The sequence below is a fragment of the Alternaria rosae genome, assembly GCF_020736505.1.
Source record: "Alternaria rosae strain MPI-PUGE-AT-0040 chromosome Unknown BKA58scaffold_1, whole genome shotgun sequence".
NCBI classification, from domain to species: Eukaryota; Fungi; Ascomycota; class Dothideomycetes; order Pleosporales; family Pleosporaceae; genus Alternaria; species Alternaria rosae.
Genome location: NW_025763570.1, coordinates 4244776 through 4263999, shown reverse-complemented (window position 1 = coordinate 4263999; position 19224 = coordinate 4244776). Strand labels below are relative to the sequence as shown.

General features: G+C 53.1%; 9 protein-coding genes across 9 annotated transcripts; 5 read left to right on the top strand and 4 right to left on the bottom strand.

Annotated features, from left to right (window-relative positions):
* The first annotated feature begins 89 nt into the window (after positions 1-89).
* BKA58DRAFT_352200 (AdoMet-dependent rRNA methyltransferase spb-1) lies at positions 90-2886 on the top strand. The gene is made up of 3 exons (XM_046168564.1): positions 90-143; positions 193-366; positions 415-2886. Exons 1-3 carry the CDS (start codon positions 126-128, stop codon positions 2737-2739), a joined length of 2517 nt encoding a protein of 838 aa, XP_046031812.1. The 5' UTR covers positions 90-125; the 3' UTR covers positions 2740-2886.
* BKA58DRAFT_352197 (fungal trichothecene efflux pump) lies at positions 2873-5123 on the bottom strand (the record flags this gene model as incomplete). The annotated part of the gene is made up of 5 exons (XM_046168563.1): positions 4650-5123; positions 4363-4600; positions 4050-4316; positions 3616-4002; positions 2873-3562 (listed from the first exon to the last, which is right to left on the bottom strand). The coding sequence occupies exons 1-5, from the start codon at positions 4856-4858 to the stop codon at positions 2873-2875; spliced, it is 1791 nt and encodes a 596-aa protein (XP_046031811.1). The 5' UTR covers positions 4859-5123.
* Positions 5124-6111: 988 nt separating this feature from the next.
* On the top strand, positions 6112-7578 carry BKA58DRAFT_374139 (DNA-directed rna polymerase III subunit). The gene is made up of 2 exons (XM_046169295.1): positions 6112-6468; positions 6530-7578. Exons 1-2 carry the CDS (start codon positions 6188-6190, stop codon positions 7347-7349), a joined length of 1101 nt encoding a protein of 366 aa, XP_046031810.1. The 5' UTR covers positions 6112-6187; the 3' UTR covers positions 7350-7578.
* Positions 7579-7925: 347 nt separating this feature from the next.
* BKA58DRAFT_397157 (S-adenosyl-L-methionine-dependent methyltransferase) lies at positions 7926-8843 on the top strand (the record flags this gene model as incomplete). Its single annotated transcript, XM_046171407.1, has 2 exons — positions 7926-8243; positions 8304-8843. The coding sequence occupies 2 exons, from the start codon at positions 7926-7928 to the stop codon at positions 8841-8843; spliced, it is 858 nt and encodes a 285-aa protein (XP_046031809.1).
* A 363-nt stretch (positions 8844-9206) lies between these two features.
* BKA58DRAFT_397156 (alkaline phosphatase) lies at positions 9207-11056 on the top strand (the record flags this gene model as incomplete). Its single annotated transcript, XM_046171406.1, has 2 exons — positions 9207-10395; positions 10446-11056. The coding sequence occupies 2 exons, from the start codon at positions 9207-9209 to the stop codon at positions 11054-11056; spliced, it is 1800 nt and encodes a 599-aa protein (XP_046031808.1).
* A 205-nt stretch (positions 11057-11261) lies between these two features.
* Positions 11262-12707, bottom strand: BKA58DRAFT_464822 (uncharacterized protein; the record flags this gene model as incomplete). Its single annotated transcript, XM_046174938.1, has 2 exons — positions 11262-12339; positions 12450-12707. 2 exons carry the CDS (start codon positions 12705-12707, stop codon positions 11311-11313), a joined length of 1287 nt encoding a protein of 428 aa, XP_046031807.1. The 3' UTR covers positions 11262-11310.
* Positions 12708-12987: 280 nt separating this feature from the next.
* On the top strand, positions 12988-14399 carry BKA58DRAFT_416785 (uncharacterized protein; the record flags this gene model as incomplete). The annotated part of the gene is made up of 5 exons (XM_046172606.1): positions 12988-13025; positions 13159-13456; positions 13521-13704; positions 13913-14061; positions 14322-14399. 5 exons carry the CDS (start codon positions 12988-12990, stop codon positions 14397-14399), a joined length of 747 nt encoding a protein of 248 aa, XP_046031806.1.
* Positions 14400-14778: 379 nt separating this feature from the next.
* Positions 14779-17762, bottom strand: BKA58DRAFT_26975 (Zn(II)2Cys6 transcriptional activator). Its single transcript, XM_046166797.1, has 4 exons — positions 17376-17762; positions 16337-17178; positions 16011-16288; positions 14779-15963 (listed from the first exon to the last, which is right to left on the bottom strand). The coding sequence occupies exons 1-4, from the start codon at positions 17592-17594 to the stop codon at positions 15080-15082; spliced, it is 2223 nt and encodes a 740-aa protein (XP_046031805.1). The 5' UTR covers positions 17595-17762; the 3' UTR covers positions 14779-15079.
* A 936-nt stretch (positions 17763-18698) lies between these two features.
* On the bottom strand, positions 18699-19113 carry BKA58DRAFT_303685 (ribosomal protein L34e-domain-containing protein; the record flags this gene model as incomplete). The annotated part of the gene is made up of 2 exons (XM_046166983.1): positions 18699-18905; positions 18955-19113. 2 exons carry the CDS (start codon positions 19111-19113, stop codon positions 18699-18701), a joined length of 366 nt encoding a protein of 121 aa, XP_046031804.1.
* Positions 19114-19224: the final 111 nt, after the last annotated feature.

Genomic DNA, 19224 nt, shown 5'->3' with positions numbered 1-19224 from the left:
GCACTAGTCCTGGATTAGCGTACCCTGATAGCGTGGATTCTGCCACCGCCCAGCGATATTATCGGGCTTCCCAAATTTTGTAGCGCGAACTTTTGCCCGCCGTACCACGACGCCGAACCGCAGCAATGGCGATCCAAAAGAAGGTGCGCAAATACAGAACTACTACTGGTGATAGTGACTAATTCTCAAAAGCACGGAAAAGGTCGTCTCGACAAATGGTACAAGCTCGCCAAGGAGAAGGGCTATCGTGCGCGTGCCGCCTTCAAGTTGATCCAACTGAACAAGAAGTACAACTTCCTCGAGAAGAGCAAAGTCTTGATTGATCTTTGTGCTGCGCCCGGATCATGGTGTCAAGTCGCTTCCGAGGTAGGTCGCTATTCTATACACCATGCGCCTGCATGCTAAAACCCCCAGGTTATGCCCGCGCATTCCCTCATCGTCGGTGTCGATCTCGCCCCAATCAAGCCCATCCCGCGATGCATCACTTTCCAGAGTGATATTACTACGGATAAGTGCCGAGCGACGTTGCGCCAACATCTTAAGCATCTCAAGTGCGACACAGTCCTCCACGACGGTGCGCCCAACGTCGGAACTGCCTGGGTGCAGGATGCTTTCACGCAAGCAGAGCTCGTTCTACAATCCATGAAGCTGGCTACCGAGTTCTTGGTTGAAGGAGGAACGTTTGTCACCAAGATTTTCAGATCAAAGGATTACAACTCACTGCTCTGGGTGTTTAACCAGCTATTCACCAAGGTCGAAGCAACCAAGCCGCCGTCCTCCCGAAACGTCTCTGCCGAAATCTTCGTCGTCTGCCGCGGTTACAAAGCCCCGAAGCACCTCGATCCCAAATTCCTCGACGCTCGCAGTGTCTTTGCCGAACTCTCAGACCCTACCCCGAACAACGAAGCCAAGGTTTTCAAGCCCGAAATCAAGAAGAGGAAGCGTGAGGGTTACGAAGAGGGCGACTGGACACAGTTCAAAGAGGTGCCTGTCTCTGACTTCATACAAACTACCGATCCCATCGCTATGCTGGGCGGCTTGAACAAGCTCAGCTTCGAACAGAAGCCGAACGGCGACATCGCTGTCGCAACCATTGATAAGCTTCCGGAAACAACAAAGGAAATCAGGGACTGCTGTGCCGATCTAAAGGTTTTGGGTCGTGCTGACTTCAAGCGCCTTCTGCGCTGGCGTCTTAGGGTGCGCGAGATCTTCGGTTTCGCAACCAAGAAGACGAAGGCTCAAGAGGAAGCCAAGGCTAAAGAAGCGCAGGAAGGCGATGAAGTCGCTGAGATCGAGTCAATGGACGAGGAGATGCAGATCCAAGAGGAACTGGAGCGACTGAAAGAGAAGGACTCCAAGTCCAGAAAGAAGCAGCGCCGAGCTGAGAACGAGCGGAAGCAAAAGGAGATTACTCGTCTACAAATGAACATGGCTACACCTTTTGAGATCGGTCTGGAACAGGCCGGACCAACTGGCGAGGATTCCATGTTCGCTCTCAAGGCAGTCGACAAGGCCGGTGCTCTCAACAGGATCGCCAAGGGCAAGATGGCGCAAGTCATTGAACGCGAACAGCCAGAGGAGGAAGAGGAGGAACCGGAGACTGACGACGAAGAGGATCGTCTTGAACGAGACCTCGATAACATGTACGGCGAATACGTTGAACAGAGGTCAGCGCGAGACGCCAAGTACCGGGCAAAGCGTGCGAGGAAACAGGACGACGATGGAGAGTGGAATGGTTTCTCTGACGAAGACAAGGAACAAAGTGACGACGAGGAGCTTGTACAGTCCGACAGCGATTGGAGCGATGACGAGGAGGAAGGCCCCAAGAACCTGATCACCGACCTCGACAACGAAGAGCAGCCCAAGACCGGTCTCACTAAGCGCGCAGCACGGTTCTTTGACCAGGACATCTTCAAGGGCATCGACGGGCTCGATGATCTGGAAGAAGAAGACGACGACAGTGGTATCGACGTTGAAGGCGACACCGACATGAAGGACGAGTCTGCCACGCCCGCGCCTGCAACCGAGAAGGAACTGAGTATAAGGACGACCAAGACCTCCTCACCCCAAGCAGCCTTCGACGAGGAATCCTCGGATGACGAAGACAAGATCGAAGAAGTGAAGCGCGATGAAGATCAATGGGAGCAAGACAGCATGCCCATGAAGAACGGCAAGCCAGACATTGACATCATCACCGCCGAGGCCATGACCCTCGCTCACCAGATGGCGACAGGCCAGAAAACAAAGTACGATCTCCTCGACGAATCCTTCAACCGCTACTCCCTTCGCGACGTCGACGGCCTACCAGACTGGTTCCTCGACGACGAAAACAAGCACTCCAAACTCCAACGTCCCACCACTGCCGCTGCAGCCTCAGCCATCAAGGAGAAACTGCGTGCCCTGAACGCGCGACCCATCAAGAAGGTCCGCGAGGCGCAAGCCCGAAAGAAGTTCAAGGCCGCCCAGCGCATGGAGAAGCTCAAGAAGAAGTCTGCACTTCTAGCAGACGAGGAGGGTATGACAGAGAAGGAGAAGGCGCAGAGCATTGCACGCTTGATGTCGAGGGCTGCCAAGAAGAAGCCCAAACAGAAGGTCAGTGTTATTGTGGCCAGGGGTGGTAACAAGGGTATCAAGACTAGGCCCAAGGGTACCAAGGGTAAGTACAAGATGGTGGATGCTAGGTTGAAGAAAGATGTGCGAGGTGAAAAGAGGGCGGCTAAGCGGAACAAGAAGAGGTGAAGTAGTGCGTATGTATGAATTGTTAGGTCTGCATCAAAGGAGGCGATGCGGACTTGTTTTTGGTTACCGCAATGAAGAAATGATATGGACTGATATGTTCTGTGCTATCCGTAAAGCTGAATACGATCCCAACTCACGCGTCAACTACCTCCTTCATAACAGTCTGATCGCCCTTCTCATCACCCCTACCATGCATCTTTCTCGCCACCTCATCGGTGAGATACTGCTCGACATTCGGCGACAGCACCGCAGCAATAATAAGCAATACACCAAACGGAAGTGTGCAAAGATACACCGTACGGAACGAAAGTGCATACGCACTCTTCACAGCCTGCCCCGTTGCCGCAATAATCTCAGGCGAGATACCAGGAACAGCACTGAAGTCACCCGCTGTAATACTAGTGAACAGTGCAGGAAGTGACGTTTCGGGTAGACCGGCAGCGAGTGCAGCAGGCATGACCTTTTGCGGTATATACTTTGCAGATTCGGTAGCGAGGATGGAGGAGTACATGCTCGTAGCAATAGCGGAGAGACCCGTTCGGATAGCGCCCATGACACCAGTGACCAGACCGATGTCAGCGGGATCCCAGAGGTAGGCTGTACTGGATAGAGTGAGGTTCTCGATGTAGCCTGCGGCGATGGTGCCGATTAAGAGCAAGGCGGTTGTGCGTTGTTCGGTTGTTTCGTCCGAGGCGGCGACCGCGGCGACGAAGGCAGTGGTTATGACGGCTGCGACGGTCATTTGGATCTTCATTCGTGGGAGGTAGCGGACACCGGCTCCACCGAGGATCTGGCCGAGGAGGAGTCCACCGCCAACGGCGCACTGTGGTTGTTAGCTACAGGTTCTTAGGATGCTATGGGTATCGATTGACATACCGAGAGCCATCCAATCTTGGTAATGTCTGTGGTAAAGAGCGAGGAGACCATCGTAGGCCAAATGATTGAGTTTGCGTAGTAGACAATGGCTGCCAGACTAGCACAGGCGACATTGGCATCGTACTCAATGTTCCTGAACAGTCGTAGAGGGATGAGGGGATATTCCAGTCCTGGGGCGTAGGCCTCCCAGAAACAGAAAGCGACTAGAGTGGCAAAGCCAGCAAATAGTGCTCCCAGCACGTGCCCGCTCTTCCATGGGTATGCGGAGCCGCCCCAGTTCATACCAATCAAAAAGACGACGAGACCGGTTGAGAACAGGAAGATGCCCATCCAGTCAAGGGTCTTGAGTTGCTTGAGTTTCGATTTGCCGCCAACGTGAAGCATTTCCTGCGTTTGTTAGTCGGGTTTGTATTGGCTGAAATGGGCGTCCTTACGTATGTTGGTGGGAAGTAGAACAAGAAGTAAAGAACGATTGCCAGTACATTGACAATGCATCCGAGAATATAGCACCACCTCCATTGCAGCTCGGTAGTCTGGTATAGTGATCGTGCTACTGGCGGACCAAAAACAGCGAATGGCACTGACGTGGAGAGCACGAAAGCGTTCACGGGACCTCTAAGGGAATTTGGAACGAGCTCGCCGAGAATGATGTGGAACGAAAGTTGGCCCGCTGCAGCAAGTCCGTTGATGGAGTTTGTTGCCTAGAACAGTCAGTATCATTCGTAGGCTATAGGTGCCAGAACATACAATCAGCATGTTAATGCTCTGTGCACTTGCTCCAATGATATTTCCAACGAGACCAAGTATTGACGAGCAGATGAAAAACCATCTACGACCGAAGATATCCGACAGGCGACCGACGAGTGTGAAGCCGATGGCGAATCCAGCTGTCCAGGAGATACCGACCCAGATGATGTCCGGCGACGGTCCGATCGCCGCGTTGATAAGACTCAGTGTGTTTGCAGGCAGAACCCATCCCAGGTAACTGAGAACTCTTAGTACTTTCTTGTCCAGTGATTGACGTTAGGACATACCCAGAAATTTGCGCTAGACATGTAGCCACGACAGTGCCGATGAAGTTGATGCTTGTAAAGTACGACTTGCCCAGATCGGCAGTATGGCCACCCAGGGCTTCTTGGGCGACGTGATCATGATGAAGGCCATGACTGCTAGCGGTGTGCTGATGAGTGAGGCTCTCGTTGGTTGTGGTCACTTCTTCGCGATATTGCTTTTCTTCCGCCATGATGAGTCAATGTTGGTCTGACGTTGACTGCCTCTGTGGAAGGGTGCGTAACAAACGCAGAGGCTAAAGTTGTGCGACTACACTGGGCTCTGAGTTATCTTTATCATGCACAAATTGCTCACGAATCATGTGTGGAAATCTGGGGTACCCCAGAATTAGGTGGAGACATGCTGGCCCAAGTGGTGAAGGCAGGTTCCAGATAGCCGGGGAACACTGTCATGTCAGCGCCACGTTTCTGAAATTCGGAGTAATGATCGACTTTGTCTACATATGGTCAAGTTCTAGTATACCGACTGGTATTTCGAACGTCTTCATGGGACCAGAATGTTACGCGCAAGCTAATCCACGTGCTCTGGCGTTAAGCAGCGGAAGCCCCGGAGTCGGGGGTGTTCGGTAGAGGCTGAATGTTGTGTTCTCGATGAGGCCGATGGGGCAGTATCCGGATGACGGTAACCGGGAGTCCCGTGGACTTGTTGCCCTGGTGAAGGAAACCTGTGGATCCCTGCCGACAGCCAGTTATGGATACTACGACATATACACGTTGTCGAAACGCAGCAGATCTCTGTGTGTAGCAATTAAATAATTCTCACTGTACAAAGACGTGTCCCCGATCTGTGGTTGCAGGATCGTCGAATGCTCGAGAGAGAAGATCGTCTAACGTTTCCCGCGCTGCGGTAGTCTGTTCGGTCTTCTTTCGACAGTCGTTAACCGGGTTACGCTGCTGATCTAGCGGGACACGCATGCGGGGTCTGGACTCGTACAGTCTACTTTCAGCTGCGATAGAATCTCGAGCCAGACCAAGCCACTCGAGCGTCTCAACGTTAGTCCATGGCATAGTCAATACCGGCAGAGTGGACGGTGGAAAGCTCGTCACGGGAACTCTGACAGTGTCTTGTTCACATGCACCTCGATACGGAGCAGCTTGTTGGCGCACTGAGCAAGTCTGGGGTGGGCGACGCGACGAGGACGTAAGTTCGGTGTGACATTCCCCGCATTTGCGTCCCGCGGGGAAATTGGAAGCCTCGAAAGGATGCCGCCGAACCTATGATGGCCCATGGGAGGCGTAGCTGCCATAGTTTACGAGGTGCATGCTATCCGATTCGCTTTGATGCAGTCATCCAAGTACAAGGGATTTCCAAAAGTGAACCTGAGATGGTGGGTGACCTCGAGCGGGTACTTGCGCCACAGAAACGTGATTGGGCGTGGTTCGCCGCGGTCTCCACTCAAAACTTTTGGTGATTCACATGTCGCGACTTGAACTCACTCGCGACTTCTCGTGGTACCCGCATGCCCGACCGATAACACCATTCTCGTCCAACATCACATACCATGGCTTCAGCAGTAGCGCCGTCGCCCGCGCCAAAAGAGGAGCCCGCTGAAACCTCCGCGACCGAAGTTATCAGCCCCGCTGATGCTCTATACGACAGATGCGCGCAACGGCCTGCGGGCCAGATCTTCTTCCAGCGCGACCTCTCCAACATGCAGGTCGCAGATACCGTGGCTCAGCTGATAGTGCTCTTGCAAGAGCTATGTGACCGCCATTTGTTGAAGCTCATGAGCCTCGAGGGCGAAATGTGCTGGAAACTAAGGACAAGGGAAGAAGCCGACAAGTACGTGTAGACTCTCGCGGAAATGACATCTTGAACTCTTCTGACAGACGTCTGTTCTCAGACTGCGACGCCTTACACCCGACGAACGACTTCTCTACTCCCACATCGACTCAGTACAAGCCGACGGCATCTGGTCCAAATCTCTCAGAGCCAAAACAAACGTTACACAACAGACCCTCACAAAATGTCTCAAGAGCTTGGAGTCGAAGGATTTGGTGCAGTCGGTCATGAGCGTCAAGTTTCCAAACCGGAAGATGTACCTCTTGAAGCACTTGAAACCATCAGAAGACATCGCAGGTGGACCATGGCAGTCAGAGGGGGACTTCGACATGGCGCTGATCGAGACTATATCAGGCATCGTTGCACAGCATGTAGAGAACGAAACCTGCATCAAGGTGCCTGGCAATTGGAATGACTACGACACAATGGGCGACAGGACAGCTGCTATCGCTCAGAAAAAGGCCGAAGTCCTGGGCGCCGTGCGAGACATCGAGGAAGCGCCAGCCGTGAAGCCTTACAACCCCGCCAAAGACCCAAACACATCCAAACTCGTTCACCGACACAACCCGCAATACCCGACAGCGGCCTCTGTAGCCAACTGGCTCAACTCGAAGGAGGTTCTGCGTGGCAAGACTGTGAGGGAGGACGACATGGAGCAGCTCTTGGAGATGATGGTTCTTGACGACCGGCTCGAGAAGATATCCGGTACAAACTATCGCACCGTCTTACGCGCCACCGACACCAAGGTCTACAACGGCTTTGTGGATGCGCCTTGCGGTAATTGCCCTGTTTTCGATCTATGCGGGAACGAGGGTGAGATCTCAGCAAGGACATGCGTCTACTTCGGTCAATGGCTGGAGACCTCATCCGAGGAAATTTAGACGCTTCGAAACACATCAGGCTATCAGATCTTCAGGTGAGAGTGTTCAGGCGTTCGAAGAAAAACATGAGGAGTTTCAATCCATTAGCATAGCGCGGAGTTTGGTGTGTCAGCATTTACAAGGAAGATCGAAAAGGTATACCCATTATATTCAAACAAATTCTCATCATCAATCTCCTTTGAAATTTCAATTAGAGGGTGATACGGCTCCGATACCCTCGCCCTGCGTCGCAAACATGCGCGGGGCGTTTAACTTCTGTTGTTTAAATGTTCCGCTAGTCTGTGGTCTAAAGTCTCCGAAATCACAACAATCGCTCTCGGAGACATACATGAGCACAACATCCATCGACTGTGGACACTTGTTTTCTATACGCTCGCTCGTATATGCTCATTCACATTGACCCCGAACAGCAAGATTTGCAATGTAGTGCTGCCGGACGGTGCTGAAGCATCATACATATATAGGAGATGCCAGTCGCCATGTCAGTCTCATCACATACAGCACACCAACCCAAATCTAACCCCTATTTCGACACACTACTCATTTACACTGAATCCTTCCACCTCTCGATATACAATGGCAAGTTTCCTCGACGCCGAAGCCGCGCAAAAGTACAAGAACGCCGAAAAAGCGACTCGCCCTTATGTCAAAACCATCGTCCAACAGTCGGGAATAGCTGCATATCTCGAATCCGGAGCTGAAGCCAGTATTCTCGATTTCGCATGTGGAACAGGAGTTGTTGCGCAGGAGATCTACGATACGGTACCAAAAGAGAAGTGGGGACAGCTGAAAGTGCTAGGCACTGACATCAGTCCGCCTATGTTGGAATATTTGAGAGCGCGAGGAGAGACGCAGGGATGGATGGGATTGGATACGAAGACTGTGGATGGCAATGTGAGTTACTTGTGTCTGCGGGCGCTCCAGCACCGATTTGATACTAATGCCTTCCTCCAGACGGACTTGACCCAAGTTCTCCCCAAGGCGTCATTCACACACATATTCGTCTCATTCGCCATTTTTATGCTCCCAGCATCAACACTCACGCATCTTTATTCACTGCTGCGCCCGGGTGGATACATGGCAGTAGCGACGTGGTCTAGCATGTCTTGGGACAATCTCCTCACACGCAGCGTCGCTCTCATGAACGCGCCACAGCCTTACTCGCCCTCGCGCGAGGAACTGCGAGAAAAGTTCTGCGGGCGTTGGGCCGACGGTTCCTACTTGACACAGCAATTTGAAGCAGCGGGCTTAGGAAGAGTAGGGACGTCTAATCAAAAGGAGGCTGTACGCGTTGGGACGCCGGATGTTTTCGTAGGGAGTATGCAGTTTCCGCTGCATTATGTGAGAAGCACATGGTGGCAGGGTCAGCGAGAGGGCCTGATGGAGGAGTTGAACGGTGCTATGAGAGGCATCGTACAGCAGGAGGTTGGAGAAGATGGGGAAGTGGAACTGGGGTTTGATGGAGTTGTTGGGTGGGGGTGGAAGAGTGGTTAAGGGTCCATCTATCTGTGCAGCGATACATCGTTCCCATGTACATATTAAAACAAAACCATCGTCTTTACATCTGAATATCTCACAAAGTTCGCAGCAGCAAGGATCCTGCCAGTGTCCCAACAGCGGTCATGCCTCGCTTTCAGATGATGCTATTCCTAGCGTCGAGGCGCACGTCCCCGCCAGTGTTCCACCCCAATGTCGATCAGCCGGCGCGACATCTCGTGGCCTCCCGAGTGAGTGACCGACGGACAGATTGACTCGACACCCAGCGCCATGTTCCCTTGAGATACCCCGACACTCCTTTAGTCCACCTGCAACCACCACTTTTCCCGCCACAGCATCTACCACGCTCCACCCGCGAAGATGTCTGGCGCTCGCCCACTGCTCTCTGCACGCGCGTCCTCGGACATCAGCGGAGAGCGCGACATAGCAGAAGAAGATGCCCTGCTCACAGGCCGCCGAACAGCACATCTGGAGAAGGACGGGCCCCGATCATGGAAGTTCTGGAGAGAAATAGGTCTATTTGTCTGGGCTGTCATCGCAACAGCGGCTGTCATCGTGCTCGCCGTCATCTTCCAAAGGGCCGGTTCCGACCCCAAGGCTTCACATGCGAACGGGAAGAGGAATTTGATCTTCATGGTATCTGACGGCATGGGACCTACCTCGCTGTCGCTTACAAGATCATTCATGCAGTTCCAGAACGGCGCACCCTGGAGTGAGCAGCTCGTTATCGATCAGCACCTTATCGGACAGTCGCGGACTCGATCCTCTTCCTCTCTCATTACCGACTCGGCAGCAGGTGCGACTGCGTTCTCGTGTGCGCAGAAGAGCTACAACGGGGCCATCTCCGTAACACCCGACCACGAGCCATGCGGCACGGTGCTGGAAGCGGCCAAGAAGGCGGGATACATGACTGGTCTCGTTGTCACTACGAGGATCACAGATGCGACACCGGCATGCTTCGCGGCTCACGTCAACATGCGATCGGAAGAGGACCGTATCGCAGAACAGATGGTCGGAGACTACCCGCTGGGGCGCGTCGTGGACTTGATGTTTGGAGGCGGGCGATGCCATTTCCTGCCCAACTCGACGGTCGACTCAAGCTGCCGCGCAGACGACAAGGATATCGTGGAGCTGGCGAAGAAGAACGGATACAAATACGTCGACGACCGCGGCGGCTTTGACATGTTGAAGACTGGAGCAGGGCTAAGTCTGCCCATGTTGGGACTCTTCGCCGACACGGATATCCCCTACGAGATTGATCGTCGCAACGAGAACGACATCTACCCGAGTCTACACGAGATGGCTGAGACTGCCATGAAGGCGCTCAGCGACGCGACCAGGGACAGCGACAAGGGCTTCTTCCTCATGATCGAAGGGTCAAGAATCGACCACGCAGGCCACCACAACGACCCCGCTGCTCAAGTACACGAGGTCCTCGCATACGACAGGACCATTACGAGCGTACTGGACTTTATCAAGAACGAGAAGACAGAGACAGTCATGGTCTCCACCTCAGACCACGAAACTGGTGGTCTCGCTGTTGCCCGTCGTACGTACTCCTCCCTCCTATCATCGTGACCACCACTAAACAGCCACCAGAACTCCACGCCTCCTACCCCGAATACCTCTGGTACCCCTCCCCCCTCGCAAACGCCTCGCACTCCGCCGAGCGCCTCGCCCTCGAATACACAAAGTACCTCCTGGCCGGCCCATCTGACGAGGACAAGGCCAATTTTGTGCGCAGTTCCATCACATCCGGCCTCGGCATCTACGACTACACCGACAAGGAAGTTTCTGACCTCGTCGCCGAACCCATCACCGCGTTGTACCAATACGCAGACATGGTCTCCCGTCGTTCACAGACCGGTTGGTCGACCCACGGCCACAGCGGCGCAGATGTGAATATCTACTCTTCTAACCCCGAGGCTGCCAAGGCGCTGGTGGGTAACCATGAGAACACCGAGGTGGGAGACTTTTTGAGGGATTACCTGGATGTGGATGTTGAGGCCGTCACGAAGGAGCTGAGGGAGAAGGGTACGGGGTTGACGGTGCTGGATGTGAATGGTACGGAGGTTAGCTGGATGGGTAAGATACCTGAGGAGGGTCAGAGGCTGGATGGACAGACGCATCTGGCCAGTTACGGAGGTGACCACAAGAAGAGAGGTGACAGTGGTGTTGTTCATGGTGAGGAGTGTGGCTGTGGGCATTGATTATGAGGACCACTGTTGTGGAAGTCTTTGCGCGTTGTTCGGCATGCTTTGGCGTTTTGGGTGCAGAAGAGATACCGGTTGATGTAGACTTACAGCTAACGGCGTCATATTACAGCTCAATCTCAGCGATACCTACCAGCAACTTAGTTGACAAACGATTTGGAGTTCTCATTATCATTATCCAAAAGAGGAGATTTAACCAGTTCCCGTATACAAGCCCAGCCTGGGCACCTACCATGATCCAGCACTGCCGCTCAAGCCAGGCACTCGAAGAACCCCTCAGTCTGCCAGCTCCACATACTTCCTGTACTCTCCTTACCCCCACCACTACTCTCATCACTCTTCTCTTTCCTCGTTTTTCTTCTTTGCGTTATACCAACCCCCATCTCCTCACGACCAAGCGTGCCTTCCCTCCTCTCGCCACCTTCCTCGCCAGTATGTGTATCGGTCTGTGTCCCGGACCTGACACTCCTCCTTATCGAACTCCTGGACCTAATATCCACATCCCGCGGCGGATACTGCCAATCCGCCATACCAATGTCTTCGCCAGCATCCCACGCCCCCTTTCCCCTTAGTTCGTTCTTCCACTTCCCTGTCCTCCCACCCTTCATCCTCCGAATCAATTCCTCGCCCACACCGCCCCAAAACCTGCACGCCAGTGCGCAAACATGCCACAGCGCTAGCAACGTCGCGCCAGTCGCTGATATCGCACCCGCGCTGTGTATACCCCAATTGACGCGAAGGCAGCGCTGCTGCAACGGGAGTATCTCGAGAATGGGATTGAAATGCCACTTAGGGTAGTGGTATTTGCCGCAGAGAGCGAGGCCAGGCTTGATGTTGGAGACGTAGACGTACATGTGGCATGCGAGAGCGAAGAGCAGGATGATGTCCCAGAGGGCGAGGAGGAGGTTGTGAGCTAGAGGCTTGTAGGCTGGGTGGAGGAAGGGGTGATATGTGTGCTGACTCGGGGATCGTGGAGATGACGATGGCGGATTGTCCGGGTCGCTGATCCAGTGGGATGATGTGCGGCGTGTAGAGTTTTGACTGGATGGTTGGCGTTCGATGTCGTCTACAGGCGTTTGCGTATCCTCTTCTTCTCTACCTCTTCTTTGGCGAAGTGCAAGGTGTTTGCGCCACCACGTGAGAAGACGCTGCCGTAACCCTTTCAACCATGCTTTTGTAGCTCTTCGCCTCCTGCCCACATCTCTCTCCCTCCGTACCGGATGGAGCTGATCAGCATACCACCCGATACAAAAGGATGCATGCAACGCATCCAGCGGTACCTATCCCATGTCAACATCCGCAACTGACGCTTGCCATCTTTCCTGCTTCTCTCATCTCGGTTCCGATCCGTGCTCCCTTATCGTAGCAGACTGTCCCTTCGCAAACTCACAAACAAATATACAAAGACCCAGCTGAACACTTCCGGCCCTTCGAAGAATTGCTGCATGAGTTGCTTCTTCCATCCATCCAGTACGCCATAGTCTTCGACTGCTTCAGCAGCTGCCGTGTGCGAGATGAGTTGCATGAGGAGCAGAACCGCGGTGCTGAGCATGAGTATGTGAATGACGATGTGGGCTTCGAGGACGCGAGGATAGCGGTCGTTGGGTAGAGAAGCAAAGGAGAACGGTGCGGACGAGATGGAGGTCATGGTGATATGGGAGTGTTGAGAGCTATGTCGGTCTCTGTTGTGGAGGTGATGTGACGAGGCTTTGCGCTTTTTTGGGATCGCTTATGCAGGCACTTATTCGTGCTTGCGGCGGGAGACTGATGAGGGAGTGAGTTCATGTTATTGCGGCAGGAGCACTCATAGACCATACAAAGTCCACCCGGAGGTATACATCAACTTTCACGGAACACGATGTAATTGCATAGTGTGTTAAAACCTCCTAGGACGGCTGTTTCCCGCATCAGATACGAACTAGAGAACCATGATCACTTCGTGGCAAGGGAAAAACTCGAGTTTAACGTAAGCTCATGTCCAAGCTTTGGCCTATGCAGAGTACGCTCGAACTAGAAACAAGTAGTAGTGGAGACTACATGGAATCCATGACTTTCGAACATTGAGGATATCTGGCCACTAGGCTACTACATGCAGGCAGCGGCATAGGATACAAAAACGAAACAAGCTTTGTCGTCAGCAAACCTACTCATGAGAAACAGGAACTTAGACCAGACAAAGCGTCGAACCGAGCAGTTATTGAAAACGTTGTTTCTGCGCCTCTGCAGCTCCCGCCATGTCTGGATCAATTCTCTAGCGGCGGCGATGTCTTCGCTCGCATCATCGTTCGCAGCTCTTCTACAATCATCGGAGTCATAACCCACCCAGAACACGTCGCCGTGACGTTTGACATACTTCTTGCTCATCCTATATTCCACGCTGTGCATTCGAAGGACGAGGTGAAAGCGGAGATCGGGGTTATCTTCTAGCTATCTGTTGACGTTGCCTGCGTGACACGTCCAGCCATCCAGCCCGACCGACAGTAATACTGGCGTGATGTTCGACTCGTTCGCTGATTGTATGGCAGTCGTCAGTTCACTTGTCAGTTTGAATGTTCTCATTATTTCAGATGAAGCGGTCTTGCTTAGTTTCGATAATTTGTCTTTGGTCGATACTGCTGGTACATCGCGCAATTCGACACTGTATCGTACGTATAGTACTACGCTTTGCTTGAGTGGGAGATCCGCCTAGGCCACGTAGTAATTCACCACTGCATTGCCCCCTATGGGCAAAGCTTCTCTTAGTGTTTCTCTTCCCGCGTATCAAGCCAGGGGTGGTCAGTAGTCGGAACTCCTGCCTAATACAATAATACAATAATGCTGGCTGGCTGGGTGCTTGCGGACGATGGCATGAAGAACCTCGGGATATCTACTGGATCTTCACAAATGCTGCCTCGACAAGCTTCCTCGTGGGCAGCCAGCAGGTAGAGATTAGTGCGATGCTGCTCGCAACGTTTCGAACATTTTTAGGGTTCCCTATCGTCCAAGACGTGGCTCCGGTGGTGGTTAGCTAGGCCTTTGGGGTCCTTTTTGTGCCTGCCGTGGATGTGATCCGATCGCTTCTGTGACGTCTCAAACGTGCCAGTTGGATGATCACAGCGCAGTCCGGCCAACTTGTACGGGCAGTAGTAGGCCTCTTGTTCATGAAACGGGGTAATTGCCGCTGGACGTGATGATGTGGCTGTTGGTACAATGGTTTGCTGGGTCATTGGCGCTCGTGTCTTCGGTTTAGACGTTTGAGTTCTGGTTACTGAACGTCTCGCAGTTAGAACTAGGCTTTAGTACAGAGGAAAAGAGCGTCTTACAAGCGCTTGATGCCGGTGCTGGTGAGCCTACAGCGTAGTCGGGTGAGACGACGTTACCCCTTCCATCTGGAGGTAGAGTAGTTAGCAGTGAGCTCAGATCTGAACTAGTAGCATGGCAGGAAGCGGCGAAGAAGGCAGGTGCGACTAGTAAGAGCAACTCGAAAGTTATCTACTGGTTTAGAATATTGTGTAGAGGAGTATACTGTAGTAGATTTGTATTAAAGAAAATTAGAATGAAGACTGGATTTGTTAATGTGTGCCTACTAGAACAGACCTACCTTGAACGTATAAATGACGTTGGAGGTAACACGTGGGTACCTTGAAGGTTCTTTTTCTTCGCATCTACAATCTTTCCGATATGTGTCTCATTGGCAAAACCTACCTTGGAAGTACTTACTACATAATACGTGACACTTCAAGCACGTAAAACGTCATGTATACCTCAAGGATTTGTTGTAGTAAACATATCTTGCAAAGTGAATGCGCGTTCGTACCGATGGGACTCCCTGCATTACTAGATTATTCTCAAAACCCAATACCAAGCGGCCATCACCATTTAGGCGTACTTTCCCCATCCCGATAACTCCAAACTCCACGCTAATACAAGGGCAAATCGCATGTTGGGCAAGGACACAGGTCTTCACCGGCCAAATTGAGTGGAAGTTGACAAAGTAGAGTAGATCAATCTCATGCTGCGGAGCAAGATCACATGGGTCGACTACACTCCAAAGTCGTTACCAAAGTTCCCGCTGCCGTACGTCCAATCAGGCTGAGTGTCTAGTAACCAGGAGACTGAATCAAACATTTCGAAGCTATTCGCGCTGGCCATGCCATTGGGCATTTGCAACGGCATACTTAGCGTGTTGACGTGGGGGTTGAAGTTGGGCAGGGTATGAGCCGGATTTTCCACGACGCCAGGGGGTGGTGTAGAATTACTGGAGGAGTCCGGGTTCGTGGGGTTTGTCATGACCGTGTTTTCGAGCTGTTCCGCAGCTCCACTAACTTGCGCTTCTCGCCAGCGGAACGCGCAGTCAAAGACCACACTCATGCTCATCCGACTGCGGATGATTAGGCCGAGAGGGTCATCTAGCATCCCAGTACTTGGTCGCCTCTGGTTCTGCTGCTGTTGATGTTGCTGCTGATTGTGGTGATTGAACATGGTGCTCATGCCTGAGTTACTGAGAGATGGCGACTGTGAAAGGCTGTGTAGGCTGCGGCCGCGGGAACTCTCTTTCCACAACTGCGCTAGGACTTCGGCGAATCGATCCAAGAGATCGTTGGACCAAACTTTAGATTTCCGCAGAGCATCCACAGTCTGAAGAACAAATTGTCGACCTTTGTTCGCGGGAAGTTTGCTAGCAAAGTCCGAGTTGAGGAGCTTGAGCAAAGCAAACCCGGCTGCAAGAGCCATTTGCATGACGTAGTAGGGAACGTAAGGTAGCCTGCCCTCGTGTTGTATTTTGAAGACACGATCCAGATAGGCCGTCGCAGCGAAGTACAGCGCGACAAGGTCGTCCCGCCGTTCGAGCCGTATCTCCGGGCTGAAGAACGAGTACAGATGGAGATGTAGGGAGACGGCGTAGTGGTATAGTTCTTCCAGGCCTGTTTGAAGTCAGAAAAGTCCCCAAGAATGAGGGTGTCATATATACCGCTGTCCACCCCGTCAAGGGAGCTGTTTTCTTCCTTCACACGCTCTTCCTTGAGACGATCTGCTTCCAGACTCATGTAGCTTGTGGCGGCGCCTTCGGCGAAGCGATGGCTGTTGGCGGAGTACAGGAGCTTATTGATCCTGCTCGCAGCCATTTCCTGGCGAAGGCGGACAAATAGTGTGGGTGGTATAATGCGCATGTGCTCTTCATCGTCTACCTTGAAATCGAGGGTCGAATCGTAAAGGGTTATTGAGGGCTGTCCGTTTCCTGTTGACACACTGCGATACGTTAGCTTTGGTAGTATGCTTTCGATGGTGCAAACTCACGTTTGCGCAACGATGTTGCAAACAGCCCATGTCCTCAGCCGATCGTGTATATCCTCCCGTCGCAGCTGCATCTTTGTTCTGGAAAAGTCATCTGGGTGCGTCGGCTGATGCAGACCAATCTGCATGGCAACCTGCATCATGGCGCCGCACAGGATGAAAGTTGGGTCCGTCACTGTCCGCTCTGCTGGGAGTGGCCAGGTACAGAGCAGACACAACGCCTTGACTACATGGTGGTTCGGCTGGTTTCGAATGGAGTCCCAGATGAGATCGCTCAGCGGCTTGGAGAGATCCTTCAGCAGAACCGGCCGTGGCCCGTAACGCCGCGCTGCAACAGCGATTATAGCCCAGAACAGCAGCTTGTGGTCCTGCGAGTAGTACTCCTCGGGCGAACGCACTTGATCTAGGAATGGCAGGAACGGGTGGTATAGCTGGAAATATTCGGCAAACAGCTCGTTGACCTCGCTGTGGCCCAGTCGCACTTCGCCGGCACCGAGCGAGAAGAACATGGGCGATCCGCTACGCAAGTCGAGTAAAGATGTGGCTGCTACTTGTGTATGTTGTGTCTGTAGGAAGGCATCGTCCTCCATCTTGGGGACCGGACCGGGAGTGAAGGCGTGGTTGTCTGACGTCTGCTGCGGAGCGTTCAGGACAGGCTGGTTCGGCGTGGACTGGCCCTCGTACATGGCGAGTCGCTCTCGCAAGTATTCCATTTCCTTCTCCATCTCGGCATTCCGGTTGCGCTTGCCGACACGCTTGAAGTTGGGCTCGATCACGCATCGCAGGTTCTGTTTCTGACACCGCGCACAGCTGACGAAGGGATCTTGCTGGACGTTACACTTGAGCTGCAATGGCACGGTTAGCGGGGTTACGAAACATTGACATCTGACAGCTTGTCGTTGGTGGTGGCAGGACATATACAGGCGCGGAGTATCGTAAACAGACACACGCATTAATCCCAGTGGAGCGCACGCGGGCGCTCAGGCTTGGGACTGAGGTCCTCCATGGGCGCATGGACGGCATGTAGAGAAAAAGTACTTACCTTCTGCTGGCGACACTCATTGCACGCGCGCTTCACCGCGGTATTGCGCCGCGACGACGACGAAGGCCGCGTATCACCGTCGCCATTCTCATCATCGTCGCTGGATGCTGAGCGCTTGAATCCTCTTGTGTGGGTGCTGTTGGGGCTTTGGAACGGATGCGGCAGTCCATTTAGTCCGGGCGTCGTTGGTGACATGGAATGCAGCATATTGCTCGACATATGCGACCGATATCGCAGGGAATTTAGGTTGTGAGGGTAGGTAGAAGTGGGGGTCCAGCTGAGGGAGTCCGAGGCCGCAAGCGCGTGCGAAACTTGACCGGCTGCCAGGCCACGACTCTGACTCCAATGCCGTGGGAGACTCACTCGATCATGCGCGCCTGACTGCTATCACAAGCTGCAAGCTCCTGCAGGAAGCCGCCGAACTGTGGGCTCTCAGACGCGGGCGAGCTTGTCAGAATTGGATGTGACTCTCCAATCATAGCCTGCGACCACCCATGCTGAATCGCGGCAAGCCTCGTTCTGGCAATCTCCACCGCAAATATCCGGGCCCTACTGCTACGCGTCATGAACCGGTTTCTACGACTTTTCGCGTCTTCATCTGGGTATTCCTGGACTAGCTCTGGCGCGCTGAAGATTCTCGATTTCCCATGTAGAGAACCTCGCGAGCCTACGAGATAGGACCACCAGAATGTAGACTTCTTTACCTATGCTTGCATTATTGTCACTGGACCTGTTCAGCAGAAGGTAAGTACATGAACAGTCACAATGTGTGCTGGAGATCAGATTGGGAACATTCCAGTCCTCATGCTATTACTTCGATCTGTAGACAAATCAGGTTACGAAGTATAAGATATGCTCCAGATTTTACTGAGTTGATCTCTAATCCGAAGTCATCATCCTGAGAGCACGAGTGGTAACGTATAAGCTCAGGGTACGCCATCACTATCATGGCGCAAGTTTTCAGATACAATCAAAAGGGCATGGGCTGACCATGTTGGTGTGGATTATCAGCGTTACGTTGCCTGCTGTTAGACCTCGCCTGCATGGGCTTGGAAATTTAGATACCCATACTAGAATTCGAGATCTGAACAGCGTTCAAGCCACCAAGTCCTCATCATAGTGTCACACCGCGGTCTGTCGGGAAACATAGCGTGTAGCTTGTGGATGTATTCGTGACCCTACTCAGCTACATCCTGGCGGAGTGACGTAGAAATCGTCTTGATATCGTAAAAGCCGACCGAACCAGGAGACTGCCCATAATGCACATGAACACCGAAGACCCAGTTTTGACATGCTAAACCCCTTGACACTCAATGCAACCGCTTAACGCTTCTTTTGCTGGGACTCCTTGAGGACCTTCTTGACGACCTTCTGCTCCTCGATCAGGAAAGCACGGACGATGCGGTCCTGGACGCAGCCGGCGCATCGCGATCCACCGTAGGCGCGCTGGACGGTCTTCTTGGGGCGGGAGATCTGGGCGTACTCGCGGGGGCGAAGGGCTGGGACACCCTGGAGCTTGGTACCGCAGTCCTGCGAACTGTCAACAACATGCCTAGACATCCTTCCAGGTCTGACTTACACCGCACTTGGGGGCAGTACCCCTCTTCTTGATGTGCAGGTAACGGAGCTCACCACCGGGGGTCTTGATGACGCGGACCTTCTGGCTCCTGGTGTTGTAGGGCGCGCGACGCCTCTGCCCAATGTCAGTCTTTGTTTCCAACAATCCCAAGATCCTCATTCGCCTGGTCCAGGGCTCGAGAGTGCGGTGCGACGTACGTAGGTGAGTCTGTTGGACGGCATTGTGAAAGATTTCCCGGGGAATCAGTGGGCGATTGTCTGTGTGCGTGTG